Raw genomic sequence first — 13,532 nt, forward strand, 5'->3', positions numbered from 1 at the left:
AAGGCAAATCGTGTTTGACTAACTTGATTGAATTCTTTGATGAAGTGATGGAGAGGGTAGTGTGATTGATGTGTATATGGACTTGCAAAAGGCATTTGTTTGACAAAGTACCACATAATTGACTTGTTAGCAAAATCGAAGCCCATAGGATAAAGGAGCAGTGGCAGTGTGGATATGAAATTGGCTAAGTGACAGAAAGCAGAGAGTAATGGCGAACGGTTGTTTTTCAGACTGGAGGGAAGTATACAGTGGTGTTCCCCAGGGGTTGGTATTAGGACCACTGCTCTTTTTGATGTATATTAATGACATGGACTAATTTCAAAATTTACAGATAAAAAACTCGAAAATGTAGTAAACAGTGAGGAGATAGTAACAGACTTTAGGAGAACATAGGCTGACTGGTGAAATGGGCAGACATATGGCAGATTAAATTTAATGCAAAGAATTGTGAAGTGATGCATTTTGATAGGAAGAATGAGGAGAGGCAATATAAACTAAATTGTACAATTTTAAAGGGGGTGCAGGAACAGAGACACAAATCTTTGAAGGTAGCAGGACAAGTTGAGCAGGCTGTTAAAAAAGATTATGGGATCCTTGGCTTTATTAATAAAGGCATCGAGTACAAAAACAAGGAAGTTATGATAAACCTTTATAAAACACTGGTTAGGCCCCAGCTGGAGTATTGTGTTCAATTCTGGCACCACACTTCAGGAGGATGTCAAGGCCTTAGAGCGGGTGCAGAGAGATTTACAAGAATTGTAGCAGAGATGAGGGACTTCAGTTATGTGGAGAGATTGAAGAAGCTGGGGTTGTTCTCCTTGGAGCAGAGACGGTTAAGAGGAGATTTGATAGATGTGTTCAAAATAATGAATGGTTTTGATAGAGCTATCTAACTAGTCCCACTCCTATTTACTCTATCAAAGAGCCAGCCAGCACAGACACGATAGACCGAATGGCCTCCTTCCGTGCTGTATCATTCTATGATTGTATTGAATGATAACACATTGCGTAGCTGAAGTCCAGAAGTGTGAATAGGTTATATAACGATTGTCACATGTCAGATAATTTTGCAGCAATTCATTTTTTATATTTATGACTGGTTATCTTGTCAGAATTGTCATTTGAAAGTGTAGTACACAACTCAAGAACTAGCATCAGTTGGAAAAGTCTATCTATCCTATATTATGCTTAATGTTTGTCCTCAGCATTTTATACTATGAATTGGTATAAAAAAGATTGAGGCAGATAGAAGGATCATAGTGAAAAGGAGGACACCTATCTGAGGGAAAGTGGTGTGGGGGAGGCACTGGCTAGAACACAAGTTGATTGTGGAAGCAAGGAGAGACATTGATACAAAAGAAACAGGAGATTATGATCTGTAAATGTAGCAAATAAGATATTTCTTTAGTTCATACAAGACTCTAGACCCAAGAGGATTATAGTGTCCCTGGGTTTCTGTCCACCTCATCAGATTTCTGTATTTTTGTTTATTTGCTGACTTGTTCTCATGTTATTTCTGTTGCTGTATACCAGTAAAAATGTTTTCTGCAATAATAACAGCAGTGTTGTTTGGGTAGCTGACACTGTCTTTTGCAATTTTGGACAGGGAGTCTCTGCAAGTGTGTCAATATTGGCAAACAAATTTGAAAACTTTGCCTCAGTTGTGTGAGAAAAATGCATCCACTCCTCACCTCCAAAAATAAATCCAATTCAATCAATATTGTGTCTTACAAAAATTTTAATGTGTTTCACTTCTGTTAATAGTTTCATGGGAGAAGTTATTTCAGACTTGAGCATTATTTGCCAATTAGAGTGATGGAGTCTTTGGAGCAGTCTTACATGAAGGAGGAGCTGCCCAAACTGCACATCACATATTCTGGAGCAACAGAAGCAGAATCTGAGCTTGAGTTTCTGAAGGTAATCTATCTTAATGGGGAAAATTGGTTTTGGGGGTGGGGGGGGTGGTGGGTGAACAGTATTTCCGTTTTTGTTGGTCATTGTTAGAGTAAGAAATTATTTGAATTTTGGAATAAGTAATTTCCCCCTAAAATCTGTCTTGTCATTTCAACTAGAGTGGAGTAATTAATGTTGCACCTTTTTAAGAGAGGTTGTGCTGATAGTAACATTCACAAAGAAGTAAAAAACATCAGTGGGTCAGTATTGAAACTTTTTACCTGTTTAATAAAATCAGACTGTTAGTTCAGTTGGTAAAACCGTGTAGTTTAAATACATTCTGTGCATGTAACTCGCACCAAGTCCTGTTCACCCATCACCCCTGTGCTCGCTGACCTACATTGGCTCCCGGTTAAGCAACGCCTCGATTTCAAAATTCTCGTCCTTTTTTTCTAATTCCTCCATGGCCTCACCCCTCCCTATCTCTGTAATCTCCTCCAGCCCCACAACTCCCCCAAGATATCTGCACTCTTCTAACTCTGGCCTCTTGAGCATCCCTGATTTTAATCGCTCCTCCATTGGTGGCTGTGCTTTCCGCTGCCTAGGCCCTAAGCTTTGGAATTCCCTCCCTAAACCTCTCCGCCTCTCTTTCCTCCTTCAGTTCGCTCCTTAAAACCTACCTCTTTCATCTGCCCTAATTTCTCCTCGTGGCTCAGTGTCAAATGTTGTTTTGTAACGCTTCTGTGAAGCGCCTTGGGACATTTTATTATGTTAAAGGCGTTATATAAATACAAGTTGTTGTTGAGCATTCAGAGAATTCAACAACAGTAAGATGGTCAGAAGCTGGAAATGTTGCTTGTTTTTTCTCCTGCCTGCCTAATACCATCAGCCAGTTTACTGCTACTGTTCTCTTAGATTGAAGGGACAGTATTTAATGTGAATCTGATTCTGATTCTCCTGTCACCAACTATATCAATCTAAACAGTGCAGTATTTGGAGAACTTTTGAGTGGGTTCTGAGTGGGAAGTTGCAGTTATATTGTCCACTCATACTGTTTGCAAATTTGAGAAAAGCTGATCTCTTGTTTTTATGCTGCTCGCTGGCCTGTGGATTCTGGGGACATTTCTAATATTACAAAAGAGCTGATGGACATTTGACTCCTCTCTAACGTTAGGAATTTAACGAATAGTACAACCGGTTACTTGAGTACTTTTTTGGCATTGCCTGCTGTTATTAAACATAATTAAATAAATAAACAGCTGTCCTGGAGGTGCACATCCACATCCTAGAGGCCTGCACACCAGCACTGGGCGTTCTTGTGTATTATTTTCATTGTAATGTCGATTACTGATTAGAGTTGCAATCACAGCAGTGACACAAACCTACATGTACAAAGAAAGTATATGTTGACTAGCAGTTTAGAGAGGTGATGGTAGGGCTGGGTTCTTGTGGCATCTGCATCTATTTGTTTCCTAATCTGTTAGTGGATATTGTGATTTCTATCTGTACAACCCTGGATATTCAATGGAGATGGCAGTAGTTACACAGAGATCATTGTGGTAAAGTTTTATATTCATGTGCTTTGACGCAGTGCAGCTTGCAAGGTGCTGACAATTTAGATTCTGCTCCACAAAAACCTGAATTTAATTGTTTGAATCTGACTTCGGAAAAAAATATGCATTTTCATCAGCGTGCTGTATTCACTGTTTATTACATCACAATGCTCTCAAAATGGTGAGATGTTTCCCCTCACGGTTTTTTTTTGAGTGTGTGCTTATTTATCTTTTTTTTAATTTAACTTGAATTTCAGGTATGTCAAAAGCTGCCTGAGTACGGAGTGCTGTTCTATCGGGTTCTGCCAGAGAAGAAGTCTCTGACTGGAATAAACCTGGGCATTTGTTCTAAAGGTGTAATTGTTTATGAGATTCAAAATGGGGTCAGAACAGTCGTCCTTCGGTTTCCATGGAGAGATACAAAAAAAATCGCTTTCAGTGTAAGTGTGTTTCAGCTCTGATTCATCATCATTTACGGCAGCTAAGGCTGATTTTATTGCTTTACTGACTTAACTCTTGCTAGTAGTGTTCTGTCAGGTATTGGTTTGTTTGGTAAATTAAGCTTCAAATACATGCTGAAAGTTGTTTTCAAGATTGAGAACTTGTTGGACAGGGATATGTAAGAAAAACTACTTCACAAGGATCTCTTTTACACATTTTTTTAAATTGCAGAATTAAATTATATTCTGAAATAATGCAACAAATAACAACTGAAAAAATTAAAGGACATTGAAATGTTGAGGCATTTTAACTAGTGCTCTGTGATTAATATCTGTAGAAGAAATTATCTTTTAGTTTGTTCCATTTTTGATCCACCCCTGGATCAAAGGTCCCGGCAGACTGGAAAACTGCTAATGTAACACCCTTATTTAAAAAGGGCAGTAGACAGAAGGCTGGAAACTATAGCCTAACATCTGTGGTAGGTAAAATTTTGGAGTCCATTATTAAGGAGACAGTAACAGGACATTTGGATAATCATAATTTAATAGGACAAAGTCAGCATGGTTTTATGAAGGGGAAGTCATGTTTGACAAATTTGCTGGAGTTCTTTGAGGAAGTAACATATAGGGTGGATAAAGGGGAACCAGTGGACGTAGTGTATTTAGACTTCCAAAAGGCATTTGACAAGGTGCCACACAAAAGATTATTGCTTAAGATAAAAAATCATGGGATTGGGGGTAATATTCTGGCATGGATAGAGGATTGGCTATCTAACAGAAGGCAGAGAGTTGGGATAAATGGTTCATTCTCAGACTGGCAATCAGTAACTAGTGGTGTTCCGCAGGGGTCAGTGCTGGGTCCCCAACTCTTTACAATCTATATTAATGATTTGGAGGAGGGGACCGAGTGTAACATATCAAAGTTTGCAGATGATACTAAGATGGGGGGGAAAGTAGTGAGTGAGGAGGACATAAAAAACCTGCAAGGGGACATAGACAGGCTAAGTAAGTGGGCAGAGATTTGGCAGATGGAATACAATACTGGAAAGTGTGAGGTTATGCACTTTGGCAGGAAAAATCATAGAGCAAGTTATTATCTTAATGGCAAGAAACTGGAAAGTACTGAAGTACAAAGGGATCTGGGGGTTCTGGTGCACGAAACTCAAAAGGTTAGTATGCAGGTGCAGCAAGTGATTAAGAAGGCCAATGGAATGTTTGCTTTCATTGCTAGGGGGATAGAATATAAAAATAGGGAGGTATTGCTTCAGTTGTACAAGGTATTGGTGAGACCACACCTGGAGTACTGCATACAGTTTTGGTGTCCATACTTAAGAAAAGACATACTTGCTCTCGAGTCAGTACAAAGAAGGTTTACTTGGTTAATCCCGGGGATGAGGGGATGGACATATGAGGAGAGGTTGAGTAGATTGGGACTCTACTCATTGGAGTTCAGAAGAATGAGAGGCGATCTTATTGAAACATATAAGATTGTGAAGGGGTTGCATCGGGTGGATGTGGGGAGGATGTTCCCGATGATGGGTGAAACTAGAACTAGGGGGCATAGTCTTAGAATAAGGGGCTGCTCTTTCAAAACTGAGATGAGGAGGAACTACTTCACTCAGAGGGTGGTAGGTCCATGGAATATGCTGCCCCAAAAAGCTGTAGAAGCTACATCATTACATAAATTTAAAACAGAAATAGACAGTTTCCTAGAAGTAAAGGGAATTAAGGGTTACGGGGAGCGGGCAGGAATTTGGACATGAGTGTAGGTTCGGATCGGTCATGGCCCTGTGGGTAGCGGAGCGGGCCCAGGGGCCGCGTAGCCTGATCCTGCTCCTATTTCGTGTGTCTAATTCTGTTAGATTCAGGAGATGGTTCTGTGATAGTGGATTGGCGGTTAGGATCAGATCAGCCATGATCTTATTGAATGGCGGAGCAGGCTCGAGGGGCCGATTGGCCTACTCCTGCTCCTATTTCTTATGTTGGATGAAATCCAGTTTGATATACTGGAGGTTCTTTTTGAAGCTCATTTCATTATGGCCGTACAACTGTCTGGTGAAGAAAAGGAAAAGAATTTCATTTCCAGAGTCTGAATTGGATTGAAGTTATTTCCAGAGGTGAAAGAACAGTGTTGTAACCCACTGCGCCACCTAGTTGTCCCCCCTTTTTATCCGCATCACAATCCTGTCGGGATCTTCAGAATTTTGCTTCTGTAATGTTCTCCCTATCTTCCTTCAGCTAAGAAGTGATATTTGACTTATCTATTAATTTACCTCGTCTACCATGGCCACATTTTCTTTTCCAATTGTGTCCCAATTGTTTGAAAGCAAATATTTTTCTTAATGTGACCTGGATTTATTTAGAAGCAAGTATTCCCCCCTTGTCTTTTTTTTCTGGGGGTGAGGAGGAAGCAATTGTAAAATCATCTGATTTAAGTTTATGCATTTAGAGTAAGCATTTACTTACAAATGAATGACTGACAGTATTTAATCTTGATAGTAAACCTGCTATCATTTCATATTGGGCAAACATTATACACTTGAACGAGTATGAGGTTTGCAATCCAATGTATTACTTGTGTTTATCCGAAATTCTATATTGTCTTCCTGATTGAGGCAGAAAAAGAAGATTACATTGCAGAACACTTCAGATGGCATAAAACATCTGTTTCAGACAGATAGCAGCAAGACCTGTCAGTATCTCCTGCATCTGGCCTCATCGCAACACAAATTCCAGCTGCAGATGAGGGCGCGAAAGAACAATCAGGACTTGCAGGAAATTGGTATGGCTATAACCCTTTTATTTCCATGTACTTTATAGGACATTGTTCTATGGAAAGGAGTAAATTTCTTAGCTCTTGCAATCAAATGGTTGGGAGGGAAAAAAGAAAAATGGTCTGGAATTTATGGGGCCTATAACTGCGTACACACAGCCACAAGAAACTTGTGATTTGTCAAGTTTCTGCTTGACAGATCATCTGCATCTGCTGTAAGTGCACTTTCGCAGGTGCAGAGTTGAGCTATTTGCCCAACTACTGCCCAGCGAATACCCACAAAACCCTTATACCTGGTAAAAGCAGGTGGAAGGCCTTCTTTTACCACCGTAAGGATTAAAATAAATGTTAAAATAAATTTAAACTTTCACTTACATTTAAAATTAGTTTAGGTAAATGTTGTCCCGTTTAAAAATGTTTAAATTTTTTTTTAATTAAATTTTTATTTTAAATGTTTAATTAAAAGGCATTTTAATTAATTACCTGTGAGCATTTATTTTTATTTAACTGGTGTGAAATTTTATTTATTAGGTGATTTCTATTATGCTTATGGGGATTCCGTACGTAAATGGAATCCCCGTAAGTATAATGGGGATCCCCCTTTGTCATTCGTTGGCCTGGCCCACGTGATCTCGGGTATGCTTGCCAACCCATTTGTCAGTCCCATTATAAATTGGATTGTCACTGATAATGTACCATTGATGATTATAATCCAGGCACCTATTCCATGACTTACACACGCTACAAATTTTAAAATCTGGCAGCTTTCTGCAAAAGACAGTCTAGAGTGGTGGAAAAGACCATAGTGTGGATTTTCAGAAAATAAATGGGTACAGTACTACCAGTATTAAAAATAACCGATTGAGAAATCCAAATTTAATTGTCGAGTGCTTTGATTGGAAACAGTAAAATGAGTGGTTTGCAGGCTCTCGTGAAATATACCCAAGTACCCCTGTGTTGAGTTGTTTTATCTTTTGGAAATGAGATGAATGGGGTTGTGATGTTAAAGCTATGACTTTATTCTTGCAGTATATGGCTTAGTAAGGGTCTCGTGATGGCTGCACAGCTACTCATAGTTTTAGCAAACTATAGTAAAATGTGTAAATAACTGGTGAAGCTGCCAAAGATGGCCATTGAGATCACGATTTACAAAACTAGTTGAGAAAAAAAGTTTGCTTTTTTCCAGATGTTACCAGCATGCTTAGTGTAATATTGCAAAATGTAATAGTTGTAATGGCACAGTACCTTTGAAACTTCAACCCACTAGATCACTGAGAGGTAAGACATGTGTTTGTGTCTGCAGTTCCCCATACGTTGAATTCCCAATCTCAACATCGGAGCCTAAGCCCTTTTTATAGCGAGTAAAAAATAAATAAAATTTTTTTTTTAATTAGAAACATCAATACTGCCTGCCACTTTCTGTCATTTCCTAAGAGGCTGGGTATATATAGTATGGAGCTAGTGAAGGTTTGAGAGGAAGACGTGTGCCACAGAGGAACTTGGGAGGGGAATAATAACTGTGTGCTTACTGAATTATTTATTTTATTTCCCCCACCCCCCCTCTTTTTAGAAAGTTTATCTGTCAGCAACCTGAACTACAATGGAAACTCTGCAGGTTTATTCACCATGGCCAGGGTGAATAGTAGTGTTAGTCTTGCTGTCAGTGCATACAGCAAATTAACTGATCAGTCGCAGCTGATGCGTTCTGAACTCCTGAAACGCATGTCCAGGTCGGAGGCAGCATTGAATCAGCCCCTGCATAGTATTACAAAAGACAAAGTATCTAGAACTCTGTGGGACCAACGTCCTCCCGTCCTCAGCAAATCTTACTATGATCTTAGCCAAGTATCCGAGTCAAAACGAAAAAGTGTGCCCACTTTTAGCAGTCAGTTGTTTCGTTCTTCAAATCTGCTGGAAGGGGACACTGAACTCAAAGCGAAGCATCCATGCCCTCGGTCAGACACTGAGTCCGTGGCGGGAAGTGAGCGACTTATCAAAAGCAGGTAAATTTTTACCTTTTGATGTTATCTTTGTTAATAGAAGGAATAGTTTTAGATGTGAAATAGGTCTGCAGCATTGAAAACAGATGGTCACAACTGCTTTACCAAAATATTGAATAACCGAAATATAGTATTGGGTCTGACAGTGCTCATCCATAATTGTCACCGTCTTCAACAACAAAACAGCAAGTTGCATTTATATCGTATCATTAACGTAAAAAAAAGAGCACCCCGAGGTACTTCAGAGCCTTAAGGAAAAATGGATGCCAAGGCAAAGAGAGCATTTTATAATTTTTAATTTATCTTTTGGAGAATGGATTAGCTCTTGTCATAAAATGACAATGCTACAATCTAAAGTTATACAGATTATACATTTATAATGTGATAGACAATCTCCATGGTGGAACAAAACTACAGTCTAAGAGGTTATTTTTTTCTTTAAATAACATTCTAAATAATATCACTAATCACCTGGGAGATCAGCAAGAAAAAAATAAATATATAAATCAGTTTTGTGAATAAGTCAGATTGATTTTTTTAATTTGTTCTTGGGATCTGGGCGCTGGTGGCAAGGCCGCACTTATTGCTCAACCCTAGTGGCTCTGAGAGTTACTGCTTTAAAATACATTTTCTATATGTATGTATATAATATATATATAAAATAAAAGTAATGTTATTAAACAAATGTGTATTATCACCCTTAATATTAAGCCAAATGGTGGCATTAAGTAAAAAAAATTATAATGCCTTTTCTGACACAGCTTTGCAGTCCAAGAGACAGGGTGCTGCTTCTGATTTATAGCTTGTATTACATTGTCATAGTACTTACCAAGTGATCCTCTAGTCATCTAGCTCTTTACAGAATGGTTTTGAGCCTGCCGCTTTATCTTCCTCCCTAGAACGTTAACAGATTTCATTTTCCCCCTCCAAGCATTCACATTCTTCATCTTTTATGCATCTCTTGTACACCATAAGAATCTGCTGAATCTTGATTGGTTCTGGGGAATCAAGCAATTTTTGTGTTGCTGTCATCAGGGCCTGCCTGTATAATGACCTACACATCTCACTTTTATTCAACTTCCAGAGCCAGGCCCTGCCATTTTTATCTGGTTTTGGAAAAGATAATTTTTTTTTTAGCTCTTGGTTTTACTTTCATCTGTCATACGACCAATTGTTACTCTAATCCATTACTAGGAGTGCTCCTGTCCAATTCAGGACTCAAAGCAGGGAGCCATGATTCAAAGGCTGTTAGCAGGCAAGAATTTATGGTCTTGTCGAATTCCCAAATTTGTATCAGCTTGGTTGGTTAAACTCAGCAGCACAGAATCAAATGAATGATGGTCCTAGACAAGAAACTTTAGTTTTTGATAAAGTAATCAGGAAAACCTTTCATAATTTTGAATACCTTATCAGATATTCTCTTAACTTACTCTGCTATAATGAAAAGAGTCCCTGTTTTTCTAATCTTTCCTCATAACTAAAGCCTTTCACTTCTGGTATCAACCTGGTGAATTTTCTATGCACCCTCTTCATGACCTTGATATCATTCCTAAAGTAAAGCTCCCAAAACTGGACACGTGAGAGATTGGGGCTTGTGGGGGAGAAAGGCTATCTCAGGAGAGAGTGAGAGATCAGGGCTTCGGGGGGGGGGGGGTGGAGGTGGGGGCGGTGGGAAGAGAGGTCAACGAGGGAGGGAGTCAGATATCGGGGCTTGGGGGAAGCAGGGGCGTGGGGGGAGATCAGCAACCGTGACTGGGAGAGAGCAGCCTCGGCCAGCAGAGGAAAGGCTTTAGCCGCCTTGTGCTGGCAGCTCCTGCCTCGGTTTAAAAAACAGACTTGCATTTATATAGCACCTTTCATGACCACCAGATGTATCAACGTGCTTTATAGCCAATGAAGTACTTTTTTTTTTAAGTGGCGTTACTGTTGTAATGTAGGAAACGCGGCAGCCAATTTGCGCACAGCAAGCTCCCACAAACAGCAATGTGATAATGACCAGATAATCTATGTCTTAGTGATGTTGATTGATAGATCAATATTGGCCAGGACACCGGGGGTAACTCCTCTGCTATTCCACAAAATAGTGCCATGGGTTCCTTTACGTCCACCTGAAAGAGCAGGTGGGGCCTCAGTTTAACATCTCATCCGAAAGTCGGCACCTCCAACATTGCAGCACTCCCTCAGTACTGCACTGGAGTTTTTCCTCATGTCGCCTCTGGTTCTTTTGCCAATTACCTTAAATGTAAGCCTCCTGGTTATCGACGCTTCAGCCATTGGAAACAGTTTCTCTTTATATACTCTATCTAAACCCTTCATGATTTTAAACACCTCTATAAAATCTCCTCTTAGCCTTCTCTGTTCGAAGGAGAACAACCCCAGCTTGTCCAGTCTGTCCATGTAACTGTAATCCATCATCCCTGGAACCATTCTAGTAAATCTTTCCTGTACCCTCTTCAAAGCCTTCACGTCCTTCCTGAAGTGTGGTGCTCAGAATTGGACACAATACTCCAGCTGGGACAGAAATAGTGTTTTATATAGGTTTGGCATAACTTCCTGGCTTTTGTACTCGGCCTCTATTTATAAAGCCGAGGATCCCATAGGCTTTATTAGCTGCTTTGTTAACCTGTCCTGCCACCTTCAAAGATTTGTGTACAAGCACCCCCAGGTCTCTCTGTTCTTTCACTCCCTTTAAAATTGTGCCATTTAGCTTGTACGGTCTCTCCTCGTTCTTCCGAACAAAATGTATCACCTCACACTTTTCTGCGTTGAATTTCATCTGCCATGTGTCCACCCATTCCACCTGCATGTCTATCTCCTCTTGAAGTCTATTACTATCTTCCTCACTGTTTACTACACTTCCAAGTTTTGTGTCACCTGCAAATTTTGAAATTGTGCCCTGTACTCCCAAGTCCAAGTCATTAATGTATATCAAAACCAGCAGCAGTCCTAGTACTGAACCTTGGGGAACACCACTCTCTACCTCCCTCCAGTCCAAAAAACAGCCATTCATCACAACTCTCTCTTCTATCCCTTAGCCAATGTTGTATCCATGCTGCTACTGCCACTTTTAGCCCATGGCTTCAATTTTGCTAACATGCCTCATGCCTAATGTAGGAGCGGCTATGTGGTTGGAAGCTCATCACCGGGTCAAATACAACGTCGAACGGTTTAACTTGATTGGCACCTCTATCACTGGACTCAATATCCAACCCTCCACCACAAACGGGCTGCAGTATGTACCATCTACAGCATGCACTGCAACAAACCAGCAGCTCCCTGACCTCTACCACCAAGAAGGACAAGAGCAGCAAGATCATGGTAACACCAGCACCTCCTAGTTCCTCTTAAGTCATACTATCCTTACTGGGATATATAACACCATTCCTTCATTGTTGGATCCACTGTGGGAGCACTTAGCAAAAGAACTGTAATAGTTCAAGGAGCATGCCTACCACCATTTTCTCAGGGCAATGAGTGATGGGGCAATAATGCAGCCTTGCCAACATGGCCCACATCCGGAATTCAAATTTAAAAATTTTTTGCAAATTGCTTCTGCTTACTGATAACAGCAGAGGGACCATAAGTATTTAATCACCAGGTGTCCTGATGCTGCCTGCTGTTGGCTCAAATCATAACAAAACCTAGGATCTATGTAATTTTTTTTCTAGGTGGATGGATTGATTATTGGGAAATGCTATTTTTCTGAAAGCTCCCAGTTAAAATATGTTTGTGTTTCTTTATGTATTTTTGCCACCAGGCTGTAATAGTTGGTTTGTTTTTATTACTCTGGTCCAAATTAATTGAGAAACTAGATTTTTTTTTAAATTAGTTCACGGGATGTGGCATCGCTGGCAAGGCCAGCATTTATTGCCCATCCCTAATTGCCCTTGAGAAGGTGGTGGTGAGCCGCCTTCTTGAACTGCTGCAGTCCATGTGGTGAAGGTACTCCCACAGTGCTGTTAGGTAGGGAGTTCCAGGATTTTGTCCCAGCAACTATGAAGGAACAGCGATATATTTCCAAGTCAGGGTGCTGTGTGACTTGGAGGGGAACTTGCAGGCGGTGGTGTTCTCATGCGCCTGCTGCCCTTGTCCTTCTAGGTGGTAGAGGTTGTGGGTTTAGGAGGTGCTGTTGAAGAAGTCTTGGCAAGTTGCTGCAGTGCATCTTGTACACACTGCAGCCACTATGCCAGTGGTGGAGGGAGTGAATGTTTAAAGTGGTGGATGAGGTGTCAATCAAGCGGGCTGCTTTGTCCTGGATGGTGTCTAACTTCTTGAGTGTTGTTGGAACTGCACTCATCCAGACAAGTGGAGAGTATTCCATCACACTCCTGACTTGTGCCTTGTAGATGGTGGAAAGACTTTGGGGAGTCAGGAGGTGAGACACTCACCACAGAATACCCAGCCTCTGCTGTTGCTGCCACAGTATTTATGTGGCTGGTCCAGTTAAGTATCTGGTCAATGGTGACCCCCAGGATGTTGATGGTGGGGGATTCGGCGATGGTAATGTCGTTGAATGTCAATGGGCGATGGTTAGACTCTCCCTTTGGAGATGGTCATTGCCTGGCACTTGTGTGACGTGATTATTAATTGTGGAGTTTTGTGTGTGTAAAGTACAAGCTGTTTAGAAAGTTAATTTTTATATGGTTAAAAATTACTGTAAAATATTTTAACTCTGGCATTCAGTTCACTTCAGTGTTTGATTTCTTTTATTTTATGGTTTTGTTCAAGTATCACCAATCCAAAGAAGTCCCAGGCTGCCTTACACAGAAGCCCTGCCAGAAGAAATCCTGGGTCTGACTCATCATCTACTGAAGACTTTAATCAGGCATATGCCATAGGTCAGACACAACACATTTCATAGAGGAACTAATTG

The 13,532-nt window shown here is 40.5% G+C and overlaps 1 protein-coding gene across 6 annotated transcripts in view; it reads left to right on the forward strand.

Moving 5' to 3' along the window:
• ptpn13 (protein tyrosine phosphatase non-receptor type 13) overlaps positions 1–13,532 on the forward strand; it is a 358,778-nt gene that overhangs the window by 191,560 nt on the left and 153,686 nt on the right. For all 6 annotated transcript variants that reach the window (XM_085963776.1, XM_085963803.1, XM_085963794.1 and 3 more), the window contains 5 exons: positions 1,765–1,917; positions 3,704–3,886; positions 6,506–6,668; positions 8,230–8,662; positions 13,388–13,497. In XM_085963776.1, the coding sequence (XP_085819902.1) occupies positions 1,765–1,917; positions 3,704–3,886; positions 6,506–6,668; positions 8,230–8,662; positions 13,388–13,497 (1,042 nt within the window). The remainder of the gene's footprint in view (positions 1–1,764; positions 1,918–3,703; positions 3,887–6,505; positions 6,669–8,229; positions 8,663–13,387; positions 13,498–13,532) is intronic.

This window comes from Somniosus microcephalus, chromosome 2 (assembly GCF_052327205.1).
Source record: "Somniosus microcephalus isolate GS21.2 chromosome 2, FLI_Smic_1.0, whole genome shotgun sequence".
Lineage (NCBI taxonomy): Eukaryota > Metazoa > Chordata > Chondrichthyes > Squaliformes > Somniosidae > Somniosus > Somniosus microcephalus.